We start from the raw sequence: 25,132 nt of genomic DNA on the forward strand, positions 1-25,132 counted from the left end.
TGTTGCAATTTCATTTAAAATTATACATTAATTAAAAAAAGAATTCCGGATTGATACAAGCAATGTGAGATCGTTATGGCAACTTTGTGTTTTCTACTTTTCGTGTATGTTTTATTCCTCTCAGTAACGAAAGGTTTTTATCTGCTTCGTAAATTTCGAAAAAAAATTGAGTTTGAATTATTAATACTAATGAATATGGCAGCTGTCTAATTAGCAGATTACGTTTCTTAACTAGATTAAATACTTGATATTCGCCAAAATTCCACTATATGTTGCTATTAAACTGTAACGGATAAAGTTTTCCGATACCCACTTTTGAACGAGAGACAAGAGAGTAGATAAATAAAAGCTATATGATTTCATTTTAAACATAGGTCGTTATAAAAGAATCACAAAAGTTGAAATGGTTTTTGTGTCTGATTTCATTTCATTCTGTTTGTCTATTCATTTGTACACTTTTGTTTAATATTTAGCCGTGTTAAATTCCCTCCGGATATATTACAGTTACCCAAATTATATTTACGCCTACATTCCCTGCATCTCTTTTTAAAATCAGTATTCCCTACAAAAAAAGGAATTCATAGATTCTCTTGTGCCTGAATCGTCGAAATGCGTGACTTGACATGCATTCTCGTAGAACTTAAAATACCCACACCAGTTTGACAAGGAATACATAATAAGTACCCTGTTGTTGAGGGGGAACCGCATCAGACCGCATAACCATTTAAAGTAAGCGATTCTTATTGTCTTCTCCTTGTGTTTAGTGTATCTACGTTGCTATATCAATTGACATATGCAAATATTGGTCGCGGTAGGTGTTCGCTTAAAATGGAAAGGTTAGCCAAAGACCACGAGACGTCAATGGCAATGACGATCCGAAAATGGGCCGGAACATGAGTTTTCAGTCATCCTTTTGTAACTAAATATCCTAACGGACATGGTTGCCCATTCCTAAGGCTACTTTTGCAAACGGTACTGCGAGTTAGAGTGAAGGTCATTTTTTTAACCTTTTCAAAAGATCACACTTATGTTTTGCTGATTTCCATCGATGCAAGATAACGTGATAATAAAGACAATATTTGAGTATAAAAACGCAAATAGAAGATTTATATTTTTTCCCTCGAAAATATTTCACATATTTTCTCCATTGAAAATATTTCGGTATATAAGTGAAGATCATATTAGTGAAAAATATACCAGTGAAACTTTTCTTCTCCTCACCGAGATGTTGCAACCAATAAACATAGCTGATTGCGTTTGTCGCATTCATTTCTACCACTAATTTTATTGGTGTGATACCTTTCAAATTCGTTGAGTAAAACGAAGAGTTTAATGTGATTACAAAAATGGTGGTCGCCCCAGTATATTTACATAAGCACGGCAGATAGAAAATTCGAAAACCCATTAGATTCCGAAGAAATGTGAACTTTGTTAATTTGAAAATTGATTTGGAATCAAAGCAAGACAAAACAAAATTTGAAAACAAAAACATCCGTAATTCAGGGATGGCGGAACGATGTGAAAGGCATGCAAAGGGAGAAGATTTTCCGATGAAAGGACAGTGGGGCATTTCTGTATTATACAGTAATTAGGATATTCTTGAAGCTCATTTGCGGTATTTCCAACGTTGTGCTAGCGCACTTTGTCATTAAATTGAAAAGGCATCTTTTACCCCTTGCCCCTCCTGGTTAAAGGCGAGAGCGGGTCTGAGCGGCAGCTGCCCCAGCTCCGCTTAGCTCGGGCGTTCCTGTATAATATCTGTAGTATCTGCAGAATTGAATTCGCTGTAAGAACCTGAATCTTTTTATACCATACACTCTGTGAAACAAAAAAGGATTAAAGGATTTCTGCAATTTTTGGATAGAAAATCGGAAAACACCTCTCTTGGACTCCTCTTAATGTACATCGTTCACACTTTGTTCAGTTAAGCTCAGAGTAAGCTCTGGCTCTATCAAACGAGCCTTGTTGTCTATTCTACACTTGTTCCAAAATCTCCTTATGGACTTTGCGCATTGCCTAATGTACTGTAATATTATAAAACCATTAAAACGTATTCGAGCAACAACTGACTCCAAAAAAATGTATGAACAGTTGGACACCTCGGAGTTCGGACCGTCACATATCGATTAGATTATTGATTAGTTATAGATATCTTAGATTAGTTATGGATATTCGGTGATTGGTTAAATTTCTTCCTCCACTCTTCGAAAATATTTCATTATTTTTCCTCTGCAAGATTGCAACAACATGGCGGCTGAAAGGAGTGAGTTGGAAATAGACGGCAGTTTATTAGAAGGAGTAAGTATTTTTGTTTGGAAAAATATTTTTTTGTTAGTTGTTTGTGGCATTGTGTTATTCATTATCGCAGGGTGGACAAATCCTACGAAATGCTGTGACATTTGCGTGTCTTTTAAACCGCTCAATACGTGTTTGTAAAATCCGAGCTGGTAGGAGCAATCCCGGATTAAGACCCCAACATACTACAGGTATAAAGTATAGATATCTTCTGCTAGAACTTGCAGTGTAAAGTATTAATGATTTCTCAATTTTATAAGGAATTTGTCCCTAGCTTGGTTGTAACCTAGCTTACACAGGTTTTTGATTGATGACTTGTGGCCTCAAGGCTCAAGCAGTGATTTTTTTTCAGGAGGCAAATTTTTGGAAGGTTTTTGAAAGGAAATCAGAATTTTTACTCTCAAATTAACTTTTTAAAATTAATTATAATGTCAATAATTCCTAATAATATTAATAAACCCTCCTTAATAATATTGAATTTGGACAGATCTCCTTCTCCCCCATTGTTGACACCACTGCTTATACAAGAAAAGGAAAGCAAAAGTAATATTTTGTAATATAACTCTTTAACTACATTTCGCATAGTTAAATCCTAGTTGACTCAGAAATACACAACTCTGATTGGCCAATTCTGTTCTTAACTACAGTTAAAAGTGGTCCTTTATACAAATAGCTGACCAACTTCAGTGATTATAGCCACTACTGTTATTAAATTGCTGGTGGATGCTGACTATTGTACAACAATGTTTTATGTTTTGATAGGTCTGCATCTTGTTCGTGATATTTGCAAAGGGAATTTAGAAGGAGCATCAGTTGGTTCAAATTCTATAAAATTTCATCCTGGCAATGTGCTTGCTGGGCATTATGTCGCTGACACTCATACAGCAGGAAGTATCAGTCTGCTTCTCCAAATTGCTTTACCATGCCTGATTTTTGCACCAGCTGAGTGCAATGTGGTACTTAAAGGTGGTACTAACTGTGAGATGGCACCACAAATTGATTTTATGACCCAGGTATAAAAGGCATATCATATTGCAACCCTCCATATCAAAACAATTACCAAGCAATCCAAGTGCATTATTTTACTTTACCAGTGCTTCTTTGCCATTTCAAACTATCCTTAGGCTTGAAAAATTAAATGTGTATTATAACATGTTGTGTAATTACTATTGTTTACCAAATGGGTCAAAAAGTTGAGAAATGTTTTTGTCTATTTTAGGCAGTCATTGTGCCACATTTAATGCAACTTTAAACAATACTTGACAAACAATGAATACCTTAGAGTGAAACAGCATTTATATTTTGGACACTTACAGGTATTCCAACCATTAGCAGAAAAATTTGGTCTCAATTTTCAGATCGACATTCCAATGAGGTGACAGTTTTTACAAAGTGTTTTTGCGAGTAGTTCCTGACAGGCAAATGTGTAAGGAAATATTTTGTATTATCAGAGGTTACTATCCCAAAGGTGGTGGTGAGGTTCAAGTCAAAATACAACCAGCATCACAACTAAAATCTGTCGTTATGGTGGACCCAGGGTCAATCAACCGAATATGGGGGCAAGCGTTCGTGGCTGGTGTTTTACCAATCCAGGTATAAATTGATTCACCGCACTAAGACGTATATACAAGCGAATTGCTTTTTCGAATAAAGAGGACGTAGTCTGTAGTGTACATTGTTCTAGTCTTTTAAATAAAACGGAATTTTGAACGATTTTATCTGTCTAAATCATTACAGGTGGCTCATCGTATGGCACAAGAGGCAACAAGGTTGTTAGGAAAATATTATCCTGATACACCTTTAAATATTGAGCCAATCAAAGAAAGTGAACATAAGGCTTTTGGTACTGGAACCGGAATTTGGTAATTCAACCTTTTTTATAACGAGTTTTACCGGCGCAGTGATTAGACCCTGATAAAAGTTTTAAAATGCGAGTTGACCGCGATATTTTCGAATTTTCAACACGTGTTTTTTATGAGTTGAGCTTCGTCACCTTTCCTAGCTACGCAGTTCGGAGTAAACATACGTCTATTGACACACAGACATTATCAGCAGATTAGAGCTGGTCATCTCAGCTGGATATTATCAAGCATGCCTGTCAAACGAGGAAAAAGCCTGATTCAATCATACATAAGAGCTGTCGAAAGATGCACGACGTTTCGATCATGTATTTCTGCACGACTTTTGGAAAATGCAGGTTTTACTGATTAAAACTATAGGGAAATTTGCGTTAACCCAGAGTTAGGCTAACGTGTTTCAACCGGCCTCAGGGTCTTGCATGGACCTTTCACATTTTTCATTATTGGTTTACCATTTAGTTTTCTTTCCCATTTTTTATAGAAATTTGCGTTAACCCAGAGTTAGGCTAACGTGTTTCAACCGGCGTCAGGGTCTTGCATGGACCTTTCACATTTTTCATTATTGGTTTACCATTTAGTTTTCTTTCCCATTTTTTATAGGATTGTGGCCGAGACTTCAACGGGATGTAGGTTGGCTGGATCATCTGTTGGAAGGAAAGGTAGTCCTAAATTATTCAGTTTACAAATCTTTCAGTTGCTCGAGTTATACTGAATTTAAAATTCTAAAAAGTTTTTCAAGACCGTTTAGAATTTATTAAAGTTTGTCGCATAAACTAGTAGACTAATGATGACAGGAGTCAGGAGTTGAAAGAAGATTGAAATCCCGATTAATCTTCATCAACAACTGATTATTTACCGAAAGCTTTCTGTAACGGCAAAAGTTTTTGTGGAAATTTCTTACCGTACTATTTCTCACCTCTGACCTCTACACGGTATAAATTAGGTGTTTCTGCCGAACAAGTCGCGACCAATGCAGTTGAAGAGTTAAAAGATGGCTTGGAAAACAACAGTTGTGTTGACCAACACCTTCAGGATCAGGTATAAGATTAATGTTTCCTAGTTTGGTTTGGAATTAAGAATTTCTCTTACGAATGAACTATGAAAGGAACAGACCAGTATAGTGTCTGAGTTTTGTGAGTTCGCAAAAGATTGCTAGAAATTAAGGAATTGTTGGAATTGTAGCTACTTTTTTTTCTATATGTTTGTCACTTCAGGTCATCATATTGATGGCATTAGCACAAGGAAAATCTTCATTTAAAACCGGACCTGTTACTCTTCACACGCGAACCGCCATCCATATTGCAGAGAAATTGACTAATGTACGTAAGGATACATTTTTCCATTGATGCAGTTACATTTACTACGTCATAAGGTATAAACTCAATATAGGGAACTTTTTTTATTAGGTGAAATTCAACATCAAGCCATTTCCTGAAGAGAAGTCGTCTAAAGAGACGTTCATTGTTGAGTGTGATGGAATTGGTTTCAAGAATAAGTACTTATAGCAAAGTCTTTTTCACGATTAATTTATTGACATTGACATTGTTGTGTATGTCGCAATCAGCTTTGCCGCAGAAAGCGTCGTCTTGGTGGATTTGAGAATGCAGCAACGTCTTGCAGATGTGTGTGATTTCCGGTTATTATCTAAACTGAAATTGTAAAAATGAAACAAAGGCTAATTTGTTTCAGTTCAAACATTTGATAACAAATTAGTCAACTCTCTTTGTCCAAGAGGGAAATAGAGAGAGTGACCAATAACTGTATTATCAGACCTTATCAAAGAACATGATCCTTCAGTCGTTTCTTAGAGTTAAATAGACAAGTTAGAGGGACCTGTTTTAACTACACTCCTTTGCTAGATAGTTTCAGACAATCCCACATCAACCTGCACTCTCAGTTAGTGAATTACGACAGTCTTAAACGGCCCTGGTCTACCGCAATTACTGGTGTTTGTAATTTCACGCAATAATTAATGATAATTTAATAATAAACTTAATAAATACCGCGAGATACAATCAGACCTAGTTTTTTCTACAGGGCTTTTACCTTTTCTGTTGTCTGTGTTATTGTGCATTACGGATTACGAATTTAGTTGACATTGCGAAAACTTTGTTGTTTTTTGCTTGTTGCTAGGACGCCATAATAGCGTCTTCTTCCCGAAGTGGAAGTCGAGCCTGTAGGGAGAATTTAAAAAGAATCAAAAACATAGGGATTTGTTACATCATTGTAATACCTAAACGGTATGTTTTTTTGTTGACGTCGTTTGATTTTGTATCGACTCGAGCAATTGCTGTGATTCTAAGATGAAAATCTGATATAATGTGCCAAAATATTGTTATTATACTTCGCCTTCATATATATATGACTAAATTCTCTTTACGTGTTCAGTTCTTAATCTAGTTGGTGTCCGAGATACGCATTCTTTTAATATGAAAATTGCTAATTAACAACGAATTTTCAAAGTGTGCTGTCCTGTATCGGAATTTGAGGGATTTTGAAGCAAAGAAGATCTATTTCAACTGAATGAACACCAATATGGTTTGAAAAGCTTCGTGGAGTAGAGATACGTCGTTTTTAATCCTCTCAGACATGAATTCCTGTGTTGTGTACATTTTTACAGTGATTTTTACTTCAGGCTTAATACTTCGCAGCGCAAATTCAAATGTTTGTACACCGGAATCATGCTCTCCATCGACAATAGATCTTACAGCGGTTCGCGATGCTGTAATTAGGGCGAATTCAACCTGTGGTGTAAACAAAACTGAGGATTTTTGTGTAAACCAAAATTGTGATTACAAATGCGACAATACAGACCCTTCAAACTATCACGGTGTAAACCTAACAATAGATAATGTGAACGATGATACCTACTGGAAATCTGAAAATTTAAAGGAAAATGTTGTTCTGGACTTAGATCTAGGACACCCTTATTTCTTTGTTGAGATTACGGCTACATTTGCGTTCAGTTATCCAGCGGCCATGTATTTTTCAACATCTGACGACCATGGGGCAAGCTGGCGAACTTTGGTATACTTTTCTTCTGATTGTGCGAAATATTTTAATATGACTGCTGTAGAAGATAATGATCGAGATGGGTTTATTGTGCAGTGTTTTAGACTTGATTCTGCCAACACTAAAGTGACTGAACTGAAGGTTTGTATAGATATTGTTAGTACTGACCCCCCTCTCCCCATTTCTCTCCCATTCATTTGCCACACGTTTTTATCCTTCATTATTTGCTAAAACTTTTTGGGCAGTGCTTTTCAGGAAGTTGTATCCTTTCCTTTTTTACCATTGCTAATGTTCCTCCTCCCTTTTTTCATGCTAGTTATAATTAGGCCTCAGGCACATGAGATAAGGTTCCCAATACTCCCAAAGATGGAATTTGAGTAGATTAGACCATTTTTGCTAGAATTATTTGGCCCTCCACCGAAGGTCTCTTGATTAGGCTGCAATAGTTTTATATTACAACCATTTTCATGTATATGTTACTGATTGGGCACACCCTATATGTATAGCTTGTACCTTATTTTTTCAGGCATCTTACCAGCCATGGAGAGATCAACAGTTTGCAGCAAACATACACCAAAATTACACGCTACAACAAGAATTTTTAGCTACCAACTTCAGAATGGTTTTAGTGAAATTTGAAGTCCCTCCAGGATTTGACCCTACTAAAGCAGATGAAAGAATATTCTATTTTGCTGTTCAGGATTGGTATATTCGGGGAAGATGTTACTGTCATGGGCAGTCTGGTGAATGTAATGCAGAGGTCAGTTGTATAATATGCTACCACTAATAAATAAGATTATTTAATAATCATTTGGCTGCATGTTCTAGCTAGTGCATACATGGCCTAATAGTAATTATGACAGTTATGGAAAAATGTATTGGTGGTGCCATCTTGTATTTAATTCATATCAAACTATTGATTTTAATAGGAAAGCTGGAAATGTAATTGCTTAAAAAATACAACTGGTGATCAGTGTGAAAAGTGTTCTCCATTGTTCAACAATCAAAAGTATGAATCAGGAAAAGCGTGTACTGGTAGGTCTTCCAAAATCAGTTATACATAGTACACACATCAAATTAGTTTCCTTGATTACCAGTGAAGTCCTAATTTCTATTGTGAATATACACACAGATCATATTCGGATATTTGATCATCAATCACTCTCATAATGCCTAATATGATTCACAACTATACCAATTAATATCCTATCTCTAATCAAGATCGAGTCATTTATATATTGTTGTAACTTATATATGCCACTACAGTATATTGTTTGACTTTTATGTCAATAGCATATCTCATTCTGTAATCATATTGACTTAATAGGATGTCAATGTAACAACCATTCATTAAGTTGCGAATATGACCCAGTCAAAGATCATGGTGTTTGCCAAAACTGTACTGGTTTCACCACTGGTGACACATGCAACCAATGTTTACCATATTATTATGAAGCACTGTTACCTGCTGAACATCCCGATCGATGTCAAGGTTAGTTATTGTAGTAGTTGCTTGCTGTACTTGTCCTTCTTTTGTTTACAATGTGATAGGAAGTGTAATGACTTATGATATAACAAGCAATAACTTAATTTGCAGCTTGTCAATGCAATGATGCTGGTATAACTGGAGAACCAGGAAGTGACCTGTGCGATGAAACGACAGGACTTTGTGAATGCAAGAGCAATGTTACTGGTAGAACTTGTGGAGAGTGCAAAAATGGTTACTGGAACTTGAGAAAAGATAACCCCTATGGATGTCAAAGTGAGTAATTTAGCCAATTTGAACGGATATAACTAGTTTCTGTAGGTGTGTTATATAGTTATTGACTATTATTATTCATTGACAAACTTTATTGGAATTGATGATATTGTTAATTATAATGGTCCTATCTTTGTGTTACACTGCACCTGTAGTTTGTTGATTTTTTAAAACTTTTTTCCTGCTTTATCTACTAGGGTGTATATGTGAGCCTGCTGGTACACTCAACGGTTCCACTGTTTGTGACAAAGAGACAGGACAGTGCAAATGTCGCGACCATTTGGTTGGCTTAGAATGTACGAGATGTGAGGTAATAACATGATAAATATATTACGTATTATACCTAATTAAAAGACTAGGAAATCACTTTCAACACTCCGGCGATATGAAGTAGTCCTGGTCGCTGTCTCGTAATGGACTATAATACGACTTTGCACCCTGCAGGTGGCTAGAGTGCGGGTCAATAAAGACTTTGGTAATGTCATACGCATTAAACCAGGGCCGTAGCTAGACCGCTTAATTGGGGGGGTGTATATTCATATATTCATGTTTATATACCATAGGAACAATAGCATACAAAAGAAATCATTCGGGAATATGACGAATATATGAATATGCACCCCCCCAATAAAGCTTCTAGCTACGGCCCTGCATTAAACGCGCATACGTTTGTGAAACTGTCGTTTCAAGCTTGGAAGGCAAATTTAGTGATCATAAAGGAGTCGAAAGGCGTTGAAAATTGTGAGACGAAAGCGCATATAATTATGAAAAATTGAATCGAATAATATGAGGCGTCACGAGAAACCTAGTTATCATGATTCATGTGCAATTTTTCTCTGATCAGATAGACAAAGTATAATACGAAATACAATCCAAAGATTAAAAAACATTGTTAAAGGACCTAAATCGAGAATTTTATTTTCGGCGTGTCGATTTAGTCTATGTGTTAGATGACGTCAAACAGTTTGGATTGTATTTCAACTACTATACTCTTTTCAAATTGTCGGCTGGTTAGGCCATCAGGTACAGTAAGTAAAAGTGATGGTCGTGGTAAAATCTGATTTACCAAGCTCCACGAGCATTTCCTGGTACATCGGTTTTTCGCCATAAGGCTAAAAGACCTTAAAAATTACTGAAAGCAATAAGCCGATGTAAGAAGTAAACATCCACTACTAGACATTGCAAGTCTAAAAATGCGAGTCTAACTGAACTACGTTTAGCTGCGTGGCTTCATGGTAAATTTTTTATGCAAATGTTTTGGCGTAAATCGTTACCGATGATCAGTGCAAGAAAGTTGCATAAGAATATTAAATATATTCACAGACATGCAATATAATCAGAACTCTGACGTGATGTGTGAATGTTTTGACAATTTCTCTGTTGTTAATAGGATCTCAACTATGACTATGTAGACCAGGATAAGTTTTGATTAATCAGATGGACATTATAATTATTGTATAATTTTCTTTCTCGTCTTATAGGATGGTTATTTTGGCTTGACGTACAAAAATCCCAGCCCCTGCGAAGATTGTTCATGTTCTCGTGTTGGGTCTGTCAATATCACTTGTGAACAAACCACTGGAAGCTGTTTTTGCCGGGAAAAGTTTACCGATAACAATTGTTCGACTTTGGAAACTGGATATTATGTTCCTGGAGTGCCAGAGATGACGTATGAAGCAGAGCAGGTAAAGTATACTGCAGTACATTGGCTTACATGAATTCGCTTCAATGCTGTATGATCCTGAAACCTTGATGAGTGGCTTTGTTTCGTGATTTATTGCCTCTGCTACAAAACGTATATCTCTCTGTTTGTTGTAAAGACTAAAGTCGGTGAACAACCGGTGGTAACAACGTAAATTAGGCAGTCCTGTAATCGGTGAACTGCAGAACTCTTGACTTGTTCAAAAACAATGAAATTGTTTTGTGTGATAAGCGCTCTCTTAACACTACCTGACTGTACTGCATTCTTATTACATAATTGTTTTTATTTTAGGCTGACCCTAGTGCTGAATATCATGATCTGGCATCCAACATTACAGGTGTACTGATTGATGGCACATCCGCTTCTCGTTCTGTTGTATTTAACGTGAACATCCCGAAAACGACAGTTTATGCGCTGGTTGTCAGATATCAGGTTGGTATATTTGCCCCTTTTGAGTGATAATGGTACATGTTCTCTCGCGCTAATGAACCAACTCTCTTCAAACTTTGAAAGACAGTGAAACCAAATATTAGGATTCTCGTGACATGGGCTGAGGAAAATTCCCCCTTCCCTTTGAATTTCACGAGAACAATGTTTGAACAAAAAGTGCCTTCGCTAGAAACGAAAAAATCTTCTGGTATATTTTTGAATGTATGGCCGAGATTCATAGGAAGTTCAATATACTCAAGGTAGCCTCATGTTTATATCAGAGGGTAAATCAATTACGATTGTGTGGCACTTCGCTCGATGTAGATTATTAAATTAAGGGTCTTAAAATTGAGTGGAATCATACACAACTCAATTCAAGCCAGGAACAGTGGAGAAAAATTAGTCGGCTATCGGTCCTCCAGCAGGAATCGAACCTACGCTTATGCGATGCTGGTGTAGTGCTCTTGCCAGTGAGCTACAACTGTTTCTGGCTTGAATTGAGTTGTGTCTGATTCCACTCGAATTTAAGACCCTTTAAAAACCTTTAAAATTTTCCTACATCGTGTAAAGTGCCACAAAATTATAATTGATTGACCCTAACCTATTCTCGGCATTGCCACCTTGAAATACATACTAACCACGCTTGCTCTTGTCAGCTACCTTTGGCAGTGGCAAGTGCACCGGGATCTCAAAAGCGTTTCACAGGTCCGATTCCTGGGGGAGGAGCGATAGTTGACTAATTTTTCTCAACTCAACTGTTCCTGGCTTGAATTGAGTTGCGTATAATTCCACTCCTGTTTATATTAGTCTACAATCTACATTGTTATGCGCCAGGTTTTCTCTCATAGATAACAATTGTTAACACACCTTTTGGTTGATTAAATTTTTTAAAATTATGTTCGCTTACAAAATCTTTCAGACTTTAGTTGAATGGAAAGATGTTTCTCTAAAAGTGGAATCGTTGTTAAATCCATTTTCACCGTTTTCCTGCAATGAAAATGCTCCAGTAACAAATCGATCTTTCGTTCTGACTGCGAATGTTCCGTCTTCCTCTACCGCAATCAACTTTGGAGATAGTTGCCTCGTCGAAGGACCTTACAGAATAACTCTGGATTTCCCGGCGCTGGCAACGAGTCGAAGCGGAGCGCCGAAATCCACTGAAGCACTTGTAGATTCTGTGAGTTCTTTAAGATATAAATTCATGAAAGTTTTAGCTGCAACGTAATGTATATATTCAAATCTAACTTCTTTTCTTTTCATTCAGTTGGTCATTTTACCAAGCGTGAAGAACATTAGCAACCCTAAAGCAGACAACGAAACTTTAACTTTTTACATGAAAGCGTTCTCCTTCGACAGTTGGTCACGAAATAAAGAAAACGTCCAAAAAGCTTTGGGGCCTTACTATTCTTATCTATACGATGGCGGAAAATCATGTTCTTGCAATGAAACTGGATCAGTTAATCGCAGTTCTTGCGATAGTGATGGTGGCCAATGTCACTGTAAACCAAACGTTCATGGACTCAACTGCGACCGTTGTAAACCGGGATTCTATAGCTTTTCCGACACTGGCTGCAAAGGTACGTTTGTTGGGAACGCAATGTAATTTCCACATCATGTAATATTTATAACCATACACGGAGCATAGTCGCAGCGTCTTGTAACAACTCCTCATCAAATATGGTATAACAACTGGCTATAAATGACAAAAACACTTCTGACGAAAACGACAAAAATGACCAAAGGTTCTTACAACCTCGTTCCCAGAGCAATTTCTCTATGTTATAGTAGGGGCTAGTGGAGTGCATGGAGGTAAAACGACACTGGGTACGAGGTTGAAGCTCTTACATCGAATCGTCGAAAAGCGTTTTTTCAATCTGCATAGTTGTTTTGATACGCATATTGCAATAGTGGGAATATTTAATGTTTTTCTTATATGGAAACACGCACATTACGAGAATATATGAACAGTGTCACGACGTATGAAACATTTATGCTTTGCTTTTTAATTTGGTACTGCACTCTACAATAATAAATATTTAATCGGTAATCAATGCTTAGTCTTTTCCATGTAGAAGTTTCCTTGTTCATTTTAGGCAGTCGATGAAACAACCAGGCTAATAAATTGTTCTTTGTCGTGAAATTGACCACAGAACACGTTCATTATGAATTAAGATTTGTTTATTTCATTAATTTGATTTCTCAATTCCAGAGTGTAACTGTGACCTCGTAGGATCGAAGGGGACACTATGTGATCAGCTGACAGGCAAGTGTCAGTGCAAGGAAGGTGTGATCGGACAACAATGCACTCAGTGTAGGGCAAATTATTATGGTTTCAACAATGGTACTGGCTGCTCACCTTGCCTTTGTGACCAACAATATTCGAGAAATCTTCAATGTGATGGAAATAGTGGGGTTTGTGATTGTTTGCCTGGGGTGAAATTACCAAAGTGTCACGTATGCAATGAAACTTCGTTTAATCTCACTTTACAAGGTAATTTATAAATAGTGTAAGGTTTTTTAAAAGAACTACTTAATACAACTATCTCTGTACGTGAAGACGTTTTTTAAAAACTCTGAATGCAAAATGTTGCTTTCAAACAGGATACAACATGTACTAAATGTATAATAGCATAAAGTTTTCCCTTATCTTAACGTCTTTACCACCAAGCCTGACTTAAATATCCTTTTTACAACAAAGTTTAGCTTGGTTATCAGGGGTCGGTTGTATGAAATCCTGATAGCGCTATCCACCGGATAGTGATTTTTTCAACCGTTGTAAAAATGCTTGAAAAGCAATAAAATTTCAGCTTTGAAACCAAAAATTATTGAAGAGGACTTTTTTAAAGCGATTGAAACAAAACACTATCTGGTCGATAGCGCGGTATCCGGCTTGCATACAACCAGCCCCAGGAGGACAGGATAATAGCATACAGGAAAACGTGCATACGTGATCTATTATTAACTATACCTTGATAAAAAATGTAGCTACCTTCACAAAAGTATAGCACCGACATTTCACTAATTGCTAGTTTTAATACTAATCAAATCAATTATTGTCATCTCCTCCTTAGGTTGTGACGATTGTAATTGTGACGAGGATGGTAGTGCATCGTTGAATTGCAACAAACAAACTGGGGAATGTCTTTGCAAAACTCTGGCTGTTGGAACAAAATGCAATTCGTGTCTGAAGGGATTTTACTACGGCCTTGATAAATCTCATCCCACCGGCTGTTTGAAGTGTCAATGTTCTGGTAAAACTGTCAACTGCAGTAGTAAGCCCAACATGTATGAATCCAGTGTTGCCACTGAACTCGATCCAGTGACGATTGACATCACTAAATTTAACTGGACGTCAACTATAGGAAATCTAACATCTGGCATTGGTGTCGTTAACGGTAGTTTCCTGTAAGTTTATAAGTCTATTAATATTGTACCATAATCTGCACTCGTAGAAACGCGCACAAGTTGTAGAAAATTTGGAGCAGACTTTAATGCTGGATGAAACCTTTGTTATCAGGATGCGCACTTAATGCCCTCTCCTTTGCTTTTTTCTAAAACACTTTTGTTCTAAAAGGTTATAGGTTTTGTTTTTGGCTATAGCAAAGCTGTGATAATTTGTGTCACGTTTTAAACAAACGGTTGGATATCCGTATAACTTTAAGATAAATTTCTCATCAGTCCTTAAAATGCGATATGATTGGATAGGAGTGCGGGAAATTTTGAAATTGTTTCATGAATATACAAACTTACGCCAGCTGATAATCTGGAAATATCTTTACTTTTTAGCGGTTTCATTGAATATACTTCAAATACAAATGAGGTGGCGTACTTCAAAGCTCCAGCAAAATACTTGGGAGACAAACGCACGGCATACCAACACAATTTCACATTCTTTCTAAGACAAGATCATGCAGATAATCCATTTGACACTATTAAAGGTGATGTTATCTTGAAAGGAAAGTGGTTCCCACAAAACCTGGTTTATAAATTTGACAAAAGTCCTGGTGATGATTTCTCCGAGTTTTCGGTAAGTGTATTAAGCTTTGCATTAATATATATGTATTTATACATATTAAGCTTTGTATTAACTCGCCAAATCAGCGGAGGTAACTAGCCAGCATTAGGACCAAGACGTGTAATGTTGGGAGGGGGGGGGCATATTCCTAGATTCGACTTCAAACTAATCTCTTTTATAATTTTCTATGTGAATGTATTAATATGCACCCCTCCCCCCCTCCACTGTGCTTAGAACTTCTTTTTTCGAAACTGTCAACTATAAGCCAGTTTTCCACTAGGTGGATTTTTTCGACCGACCGAAATTTTTCGCCCGATACTCTTCTCAATTGTGAGAATTCGACCGTAGAAGACCTCCTTCACCGGTCACAATTGAAAAGAAAATCGTGCTAAAAATTCTGCCTAGTGGAAAACCGGCTATAGCAAGGATGATTCCTTCAACACCCAAATCAAAAAATTATTTTATAGGTTTTCTTCGGTGAAGAATATTGGAAGGTTGGTAATACAACTGGTCGGAATGCAACTTCTTATGAAATGGTAATGGTACTCAGTGAACTGGAAGGACTTTGGATCAGAGCTAAATGGTCAAACGTAAGTGCAAGCAATTCTCTGTCATTTCTGAACTTTTCTACCTAAGCTGAAGGCAAAGAGAGGGGGACATTCGTGTTCCGTGAATACTCGTTAATAATATGCTTTAAGGTGGCTCGATACAGTTTCTCGAATTTTTTTTGGGCTCATTTTAAACAGGGATATTAAGCACCTAAATATTTCACTATAAGGCTAAAAGTTAATATACTTTGCAGGAAACATATATAGAGCGGGAATATTCTCAGAACTTTTGCCTGGCACCCGTTACCATGGAAACAGAGACGTTTCAAAATGGCCGCCAAACAAGGTTTTATCGTGTTTATATCACAAACGAGTTCGGTGACCCCCACTTTTTTTTGCATTAAACGTTTACGCTATAGATTATTTATCTATAAAAAAGTTTTAAAAAAATTCTAACATGGGGGAATTTTTTAATAAGCAAAAATAACGTTTTTGTAAATAGAAAAAATTCCCCATGTTAGAATTTTTTTAAAACTTTTTTGTAGATAAAGCATTTATGGCGTAAACGTTTAATGAAAAAAAAATTGGGGGTCACCGAACTCGTTTGCGATATAAACACGATTAAACCCTGTTTGGCGGCCATTTTGAAACGTCTCTGTTGCCATGGTAACGGGTGCCAGGCAAAAATTCTGAGAATATTTCCGCTCTAGATATGTCTCCTGCAAAGTATATTAACTTTTAGCCTTATAGTGAAATATTTAGGTGCTTAATATCCCTGTTTAAAATGTGCATCTAAAAATTTCGAAAAATTGTATCGAGCCACCTTAAGTGATTGAAATAACTTATGTATTTTCAGACAACGCCAGCAGATTCAGCGATCGCCAGAATCGCAATGGCGTTTAGTAAAGAATACAACAGTTCCGCAGTCTCATCTGATCTGCGAATGACGAAATCTGTCGAGTTATGTGAATGTCCACGAGAATTTACTGGAGATTCATGTGAACGATGTGCCGAGGGCTTCACTCGTATGGTGCCAAACTCCGGTCCCTATACGACATGTGTGCCCTGCAGTTGTAATGGTAACAGCGATCGATGTGACCCGGATATCGGCGTTTGTATAGGATGCAAACACAACACTACAGGTTAGAGTTGATATTTTCTGAGTTCCATTCTCCATTGGAAATGCCAACAGCCTAGTCCCTGGACCTCTTATTTACATCACGTAAATATAAAATACGCGCAAAGAGGCTTAGGAGCTGAGCTCGTGTCACGGACCCCAATCTAAAGTGGACACAAATGGTTCTGGCTTACCTAGGATTTATCTCTAGTTTAGGAGTCTGAAAATATTAATGGGGGTTATACTGTAGAAGAATTGATGCTTTGTTATTACCATACTTCATGAAATATATTCTTTTCTAGGTGACCATTGCGAAAGATGTTCAACCGGTTACTATGGCAATGCTACGCTAGGCTCTCAACATCCATGTAAAGCGTGCTTATGTTATGGTGGTCATAACTCATGTCACTTGACCAGTGATGGTTCGTTTAAATGTGAATGTAGTACTGGTTATGAGGGTGACCAGTGCGAGAACTGTACTGATGGTCACTATGGAATACCAACTGAGGTATATAGCGCAATCGTAGAGCATCATGGGGTGTAGGGAGGGGTGATGCAGTAGACCATGACTGGTGTACAGGGGAGATTTGTCTGATGATATTTTAATTTATTATAATATCATTCTTTTTGCCCTTGTAATATTAAAAAGGGGGGTTTCTGTTGATCTAAATTTTCTATATCGGCGGAACTATATTATCAAAATGACCTTAGTTCAGATTTCTCCCAACATCTGTAGACCGATAGAGCAATATCTCTCTTAATCTGCATTATAAATTAATATGCATGACAGTCAATTAGAACTGATAGAGCAATCTAGTATTTATGTAATTATGAATAAATAACATTACATGTAGTCTATCAAGTCAAGATATTTATTCTCTATTCTTGAACCGTTAATCTGTCTCTTGCATAGCCTAACGGGATCTGTCGTTCTTGTCATTGTCACTCAAATGCCCCAACATGCAATCGAACCACAGGAGATTGTTCGCCATATTGTGAAAAAAATACCGCTGGTTTCAACTGCCAGTTTTGCAAAGCTAAGTTCTTTGGCGATGCTACCAGTGACGTATTATGTCAAGGTAAATTATGTGTGACGTCTTGAATGCTAATACTTCCTGAGTCAAAAAATTCAACAATACACAACTGTTACTTTTATTCAAGATTTTATACTAATTCATAAAAGGAGTTGACATAATTCACTCAAAAACAGTCAGTTGATCAGTCAACTATAAATTTTGTAGGAATCAATTTTATTCTAAATAATTTGATCTCGTTATTTATCTTTTCAGCTTGTAACTGCTCATCTCAAGGAAGCGTGAACAATACTTGTGATCGACTTACCGGAGACTGCCATTGTTTCCAGAACGTTATAGGACGCACATGTTCTAAATGCAAACCAGAGGCCTGGGGCTACTACGATAATGAAACTGGTTGCAAAGATTGTGGCTGTTCTTCAGATGGTACACTCAAAGATGACTCTGGTAAACTTCAGTGCAACGCTGTAAGTCACAAAGTATTTGTTATAAAGCTAATCGTCGATGGCCTTAAAAAGAAATGCAAACTGTGATTACTAGGAGGCTTTTCTTGCCATACGGCCCATACCCCAAAACCTGATTGTTTAATTTGTTTTTTGGCATGGCAAAAAAAGCCTTCTAGAACCTTATAGTGTATATTTTCACTTTTACCGAGGTCGATGCCATAGAAAACGTTTTGCCAAATGAAATCATGCATCGCATGTTATGGCAGCTGTCATTTGTAACTCTCAATGTTCTTTTCCGACAAAAAGATTATAAAATGTATTCCATTATATAACAAATGTTGTTTCTGAAAAATTACAGACGACAGGAATTTGCCCATGTAAAGTGAACGTGACGGGTTCGCAGTGTGATAGATGTATTGATGGACTCTTTGGTGTCAGTCTTGGCTGTGTTGGTAGGTTTAGTTAAATATATTTACCATCCTCCATGGTTTTCATATTTTAGTTCTTGTTAGAATCCAAAATTAACAGCACATCCTCTACTCATACTGGGCGAATACTAGTCCCCTCAGTTGTCAAGGATCGATGCCTTTCAAAGATCGACGCTGTTGCGAAGTCAACTATCATGCCGCTGCTAATATGTAGAAGTTGTTGGATGATTGATTGATTGATTGAGTTTTTAGAGAAATTCAAAGTTATGTTCGGCACATAATGCATCATAGCCAGTTCCTGAAATGCCGCTCTAAGCAGGTTTCGAACCTAATCAATTGTGTCAACTTAATACAACTCTTAGGTTCGGCGTTTGACCCGGGTCTTCAGACCTTCTTAATTTATTTACACTGGGGTTGTGCAGGGGCGCAAACTCATGGAGAGGCGACCATCCATGAAGAGGGAGTTAAGGGGAGAAACTGGTGGTCAAGTCCATTGTTAGATTTGGTTGAGGCAAACAAAGTAAAATATAGTTACGTTTAGAGTTTCGAATCCTTTCTCAGTCAGCTTAAAATTTTCCTAGAATTCTTTGTACAAACTGCCCCAGCTGTGGATTCTATGACACACCCATGCTTAATAAGTATTTTCAACGAGGAATCTCACATCATAAATTGTGCGTGACTGACCACTGCACTACACAAAATAATAAATTCATAATTTTATCTTTCTCTACAGATTGCAACTGTAATATGACCTACTCGAATCATACCATATGTGATCCCCGGAACGGTCAGTGTCAGTGCAAACAAAGTTCTGCTGGAGGGTTCTATGGAGGGAGGCAGTGTACTGATTGTCGCTGGGATGCCGTAGGTGAGATTAAAAGACGAGGAAAAATGAAATGCATGTTTTCCAAGCGATGGAATAAAGCAAAACGGAATTTTGCTACTGCTAATTCCAGGCTTTTACGGTAAGATCAGTTAAGGAATGATATCCTTGTTATTTTCACCCCACAGGTTCATTCCCAACATGTGCTCAATGCAATGAAACGTGTTACGAGAATTGGTATCATCTCATCGCAGAGGAAAGGAACAAAGTTAACGAGCTGTCTCAAAACGTTACGAATGTTTTACAAATATTCGACGGTAATTCTGTCGAAGATATAAATAAAAAATTATCAGAACTGAACAAAAAGTTGGCTGACTCGGAAAAAATATTCAAAGGGTCGGAACTCAATTTAACATACAAAGACGCCGAGTATAATAAGGTGAGACTGGATGGGCTAATTTTTCTATATCATATGGCTTTATGTGAAGTCACTGGTAACAAAAGATGCTCACAATGCTCGACAACTCCGTTAAACTACAAAAAGTTATGAATGTTGTAAAGTTTTAAGTGCCTTAGTTTTATAAGTGTTCTGAATGGCAGTATACATTATTTCATGCTTCATATGTCCGATAAAGTGGTAATAATGGTAGTGTCCATTAGTAATCATTGTCTAGAATGCAAATCGTGGAATATAGGTGCATGCTTATTTTTTGCAGTAGTGTACAATAGATAGTATTATCCAGTAACTAACCACTATCTACCATCTATCACGTCTTTAAATTCAGACTCCCCTACCTCATAATGCCTCGCTACCTAAGAAAATCTATTTTTAAGAAAACCAACAAAAGAGATTGGATTCATTTTACAGCCAAATTAATACTCTGAATTGTATTTTTTAGACGAGGGAAAAATTGACCACCTTAACAAGTGACTTAGACAAGGCCAACGAGACCTTAACAGAAATTATGTCGTATCTAGACAGCGTAATTTCACCTTTTGATGGAACAGTTACTGTCAACTCAACAGTTCCACCTGTTCAAGCGAATTACACCACTATTCGAAACTGGGCTGAACAAATATTGCAAGAAGTTGAAAGAAATAACAGAACTGCCCACCAGAATTATGAAAATATCATGTCCCTCTATGATCAAGTAAGCCTACCTAAGTTTATAATAAAGTATCATGATTTGTCGCGTTGATGAGGATACCGTTTGGATTCGACAGGATACCGTGGTAACAATAGCGATAAAGGGGATAATGATAGTGCTCAGTGGTAATTGTGCTCATCTGCATGGTGATCGATGGATATGTCACATGTTTTGGTAGTGGTGAAGATTTAGTTAATTGTTCTAATTATAAAAAAGATTTAGTTAATTGTTCTAATTATAAGAATGTCTTATTCTTAGATCAAGCAACACAATTCAAGCGGTGCCGAGGCTGCTGAAGAAGTAAAGCAATCTGTGAAACGTCTGGACGATATCACGAACAAAATAAACGAAACAAAATCAATATTAAACCAAGACTTCTATGATAACGTCCGGGAAAATAACCGGAAACTTGAGAAGCTTAGTCAGGTAAGTTATTTAACTTTTTCATAGACTTCGTCATGACTGAATTTGAAGTTGGTGAAAACGTAATCAAAGCCTATATTAAAGGATTATCTAGCCGTTATGATTAGGAATTAATCTAAAGCCCTTTATTTATCATAACGAAATATAATATTTATCCAGGATTCCAAGGAGGTCAGTCGCCTGGTCAATGAGTCTTCGTTAATTTCTCACGCGGCCTCAGAAATGTTAGATCATGCTCAAGGAAATATCTCTGAAGCACAAGATAAAGCCAAGAACAACTTGAAAGAAAGTTATTCTGCCTACAACGATAGCGTAGAAGTTCAGAAGAGGTCGTACGAAGCAATGAACACCTCTCATGAGTTTAAGGTTGGTCTTGAAATCGGATGGGTTGAAATTTCTTCCATTTTCAGTGTGCGTATAGATATCGCTGATTTAAAGGCCCGTTTATACGATCCAACTTGTAGTTTGTTATTGGTAAAGCAGTACTGCATAGGCTTTAGTTGATTTGCTGCCCATATACTTGGCATGTCAACAGACTATAAAACATCCATCAAAAGTGAATTGGATCGTGTGAACAGACCTTAATAATGCACTGACCAGAATTATTGTTCAAAACATGCATGCTTTATTTTGACCGCATGGTAAACGTGGAAATGAGCTTTAAGACGAAAGCGAGGCTCCAATTTTGGTATTCGATGGGTTTTTTGTTCATAATATGCATGTGAAAAAGAAGCGCAATATATATTATAGTATTTATATCGGGTTTTCAATCGTTGTTTTTTCTCGCCAGACAAACTCCAGATTTCTCCCGCCCCGCATTACACGCCTGAAACCACCATGCCTGAATGGGGATAGGATAGGTTTGCCCCATGCAAACTAGATTGCTAGGTGGGACACTTCGTAACTAGCGGATCTCTCCAATATCAACCGTGACCTTTTTCCCTCTTTTTCATTTTGCAGGCAAACTCCAGCAAACTCTTGACTCAAGTCGAGACCGCTTTAACTGAAGTTAAGACTAGTATTGACGACATGTCGCGTGCTCGGAGCAATCTCGGCAACGCTACGGAGATTGCCGATGAAGTGCTCGCAATGACCATTCCTGTCAAAGAGCAAACGATCAATGACTTATCGCAACAGATCTTGAGCATAGAAATAGACCGGGCTTTGGTAAATGAGACCTTGAAGAACGCCACGAAAAGACTGGAGATTGCGAAAGAAGCTCAACAATTGGCTGAGAGAGCTGTGTAAGTGAAGTCACTGATCTGAAAATATACTGGATTTGCAATCATATTGTGTTAAACACTTGTTGGCGCCGTTAATATGAGATACTTGTTAATATCCTATTTTTTTAAAGAAAGGGGAAAATTAAATTTGATATAAAGATCTACTGTAGCTCCTCCCCCCATGTGAAATTTTTCCCGTTCAAATTATTGTCCCACTAAATAGGAAAATTCCAAGGACACCTTGATGTGCTATTGAAATACATAGCATTTTAAATCTATTTGTAATTTATAGTATTGCGCAATATTATTAATATTGTCTTTGTATTCGGCGTGGTATATTTTAGGAATATTTCAAACACAACACTTGAACAAGTAAGAGAAATTGAAATTAAGATTGTGGAAGCTCATCAGCGCCGCCAAGAGGCAAGGAAATTGCAAAACTCCACCGATCAGATGGTTACCGAAATTAATAGAATTACAGAACAGGTAATTATTGCTTTCACTTTGCTGGGGAACACAGGTGTAGTAACCACCATTGTATATGAGCGAGCGTACCTCCGCCCAGGGGCACCGAAGCAGTTTAGCCTGGGAGGGGTGAGGTAGACAGAGCCTTAGAAAAGGACATATATATTTTACCTGGCAACCAGATAACGAAAAAGGTTGAGGCTATAAGTACACACAGACTTATAGGTCCACAGGATAACGTATTTCTAATAACATTATCAGTTAGTTTTAATGCGATGAAAACGCTTCATAATTATATAACATTACCTTACATTGGAAATTAAAATTCTTTCTCCCTTTCGGTAAAACAGCCTATTGCGGACAAAATTATACACACTGGTATAGGGTCCAATCACTCAGGAATTCGACCAACAGGGAGTGACCCTTACTTGATCTTTATTAGAATTTTGGAGCAGTTAATAAAAAAGATGGCGCCATCTTCTTTGTTACGGCAAATTGTATTGGGTGGTTATTGATTTGTAACAGAAAGTAGTGAAACAACTGACAGTGACCTCTACAACTTCTACAAAGAACTTTCATGCATATGAGAATAATATAAATCTTTTCTCTAGGTTGAAGACGAATATTCAGAGGCGAAGACAGCTGGAGAAGCGACATTGATATTACTGAACAGAACCATTGAGGAGATTGACAAGAGTTTGGACTGTTTCAACGAGTCAAAACAACTTGTAATGGATGCGAGCAGAATGGCTAACCTTGCTTATAATCAAATCATTATTGCGTCAAACGTAAGAGAGTTATTAGTTTAATCGTTGATCTGAATGAAGCAAGGAAGTAACCGTAATTCAATCTTACTTTTTCTTAGATTCACAACGAAAGTGAAACAACGCTTCGCGATATAGAGACAAAATTAAACACCTCTTATACTATAGCCATGACATCGTATCGTAATATTACTGCCACTTACCAAGATGCCAGCAAACTTTATGACGAGGTCAAGGAAGCTGAAGGTATATGAATTGATTGCCATTAAATGCTATTAAACCGTCGTTTTGCGCTGTCACCTAATAGCGACACGATGTTGTAGACTCGAAGTCAATGAGTTTATAATATGTGTATTGTATTATGACAGTGTGTTAGGCTTTTTTTGTCTCTCACATGTGGGAAAAGGTTTTCATTTTCACTTTTTGAGACACATTATTTTAGGTTTAATAAGCTCTTCCATACTTAGGTTACGAAAGTGTGCCCGATATATAAAGTTATATCGGCTGTTTTTATTATGCTTTTATTTCAGTCCATTTTTCACTTTCTTTTAATTGAGGATACCGAGTACATAGCGGATGATATATCCGGTAAGAATTATAAATTAAATCCTGGCCCTTGTCCTTTTCTGTAGACCTTCTGAAACACTATATCGCACAGAGGGATGAAATGGACTCTCTTACAACTGAGGTAGACCAGTTAGAGACACAACTAGAAACATTGAATGATGACTTGGATAAAAAATTGCAAGAATACGAGTCGTGTAATGGTGATGGTTAACCAATGGTATCGCATCAGGCTTTTTTATTATGAAAATGAAAATATAGGAAAATGCATATAATACAGGAAGAATATTACGTTAGAAAAGGCCAAGGGCGTCAATCCATGGCAAAAAAAGGGGAGAGGGTGAACAAAGTTTAAATTATTTGGGGAGGTTCGAGATGACGAAAATGCTTAATTATAGTCCTTTTATCATTTTTCGCATACTATTTTGCCTGAAATGTATTGTTTTTTTTGCTTATATATCGCTTTTTGAATCGCAATGTAAAATGATTTATCAAACAAGGTAATACTTGGGGGGAAATTTTGATATTCGTCCCCGCCTGGGGTAGTCCGGTGGATTGACGTACTTGATGAAGGTATTAAGACAGAATGCAACCCTTCGGCTTCGTACACGCATTGCCTGATGAACGAGATTTAATCATGTTTTTTATTATTTATTTATCCATTTTTAGTGTAAATTTGAGCTGTATGATATTAAATATACTATTTTTGCAAACAACTCAGTACAAACTGTAACTGTAATTAAACAATTGATTCAAAACAATGAAAACATTACGCTTTACATTGCGTAAATTTCATAGAACTTAAGTAATTTATAATTTGTATAATAGATAAATTGTTGAGTTATAACTTTGCAATTACACAGAATTATAAGAATAATTGGTGGGTGTACATTTTTACCTAACTAAATGATAATGTATTTTACATTTCCTGGCACAGTTATCCTAATCCAATTTTTATTATCGAACCTCAATTCCACAGTTCAGGCACCGCTCTGGGTGATGAGCAGATCTATTGCTGGCAGGGTATAATATGACAATAGGATTTCCACGCCCCTGTCCGGAAGTCGATTATGCAAAA

The 25,132-nt window shown here is 37.0% G+C and overlaps 2 protein-coding genes across 2 annotated transcripts; both read left to right on the forward strand.

Annotated features, from left to right (window-relative positions):
* The first annotated feature begins 2,226 nt into the window (after positions 1-2,226).
* LOC114530258 (RNA 3'-terminal phosphate cyclase-like) lies at positions 2,227-6,164 on the forward strand. The gene is made up of 10 exons (XM_028551854.1): positions 2,227-2,298; positions 2,369-2,486; positions 3,058-3,308; positions 3,612-3,670; positions 3,747-3,888; positions 4,033-4,157; positions 4,755-4,813; positions 5,098-5,192; positions 5,369-5,473; positions 5,561-6,164. The coding sequence occupies exons 1-10, from the start codon at positions 2,248-2,250 to the stop codon at positions 5,657-5,659; spliced, it is 1,104 nt and encodes a 367-aa protein (XP_028407655.1). The 5' UTR covers positions 2,227-2,247; the 3' UTR covers positions 5,660-6,164.
* A 384-nt stretch (positions 6,165-6,548) lies between these two features.
* On the forward strand, positions 6,549-24,915 carry LOC114530253 (laminin subunit alpha-like). Its single transcript, XM_028551846.1, has 29 exons — positions 6,549-7,307; positions 7,693-7,926; positions 8,096-8,201; positions 8,494-8,658; positions 8,764-8,928; positions 9,123-9,235; positions 10,407-10,610; positions 10,919-11,059; positions 11,976-12,233; positions 12,321-12,633; positions 13,266-13,547; positions 14,128-14,461; positions 14,843-15,083; positions 15,539-15,661; positions 16,476-16,761; positions 17,039-17,244; positions 17,650-17,815; positions 18,026-18,237; positions 18,575-18,668; positions 19,378-19,512; positions 19,656-19,906; positions 20,367-20,618; positions 20,874-21,041; positions 21,198-21,404; positions 21,999-22,282; positions 22,606-22,747; positions 23,338-23,514; positions 23,592-23,736; positions 24,123-24,915. The coding sequence occupies exons 1-29, from the start codon at positions 6,744-6,746 to the stop codon at positions 24,266-24,268; spliced, it is 6,114 nt and encodes a 2,037-aa protein (XP_028407647.1). The 5' UTR covers positions 6,549-6,743; the 3' UTR covers positions 24,269-24,915.
* The last annotated feature ends 217 nt before the right edge of the window (positions 24,916-25,132 follow it).

This window comes from Dendronephthya gigantea, unplaced genomic scaffold (genome assembly GCF_004324835.1).
Source record: "Dendronephthya gigantea isolate DGI-Jeju-01 unplaced genomic scaffold, DenGig_1.0 000061F, whole genome shotgun sequence".
Classification (NCBI taxonomy): Eukaryota; Metazoa; Cnidaria; class Anthozoa; order Malacalcyonacea; family Nephtheidae; genus Dendronephthya; species Dendronephthya gigantea.

Excerpts from the sequence above, each read along its gene's own strand:
- LOC114530258 (XM_028551854.1), top strand. The coding sequence starts at position 2,248 with ATGGCGGCTGAAAGGAGTGAGTTGGAAATAGACGGCAGTTTATTAGAA. Across the intron at positions 2,487-3,057 it reads AAGACCCCAACATACTACAG|GTCTGCATCTTGTTCGTGAT; the intron begins GTATAAAGTATA and ends ATGTTTTGATAG. Across the intron at positions 3,309-3,611 it reads AAATTGATTTTATGACCCAG|GTATTCCAACCATTAGCAGA; the intron begins GTATAAAAGGCA and ends GGACACTTACAG.
- LOC114530253 (XM_028551846.1), top strand. The coding sequence starts at position 6,744 with ATGAATTCCTGTGTTGTGTACATTTTTACAGTGATTTTTACTTCAGGC. Across the intron at positions 8,659-8,763 it reads ACATCCCGATCGATGTCAAG|CTTGTCAATGCAATGATGCT; the intron begins GTTAGTTATTGT and ends CTTAATTTGCAG. Across the intron at positions 19,513-19,655 it reads TTGTCGCTGGGATGCCGTAG|GTTCATTCCCAACATGTGCT; the intron begins GTGAGATTAAAA and ends TTCACCCCACAG.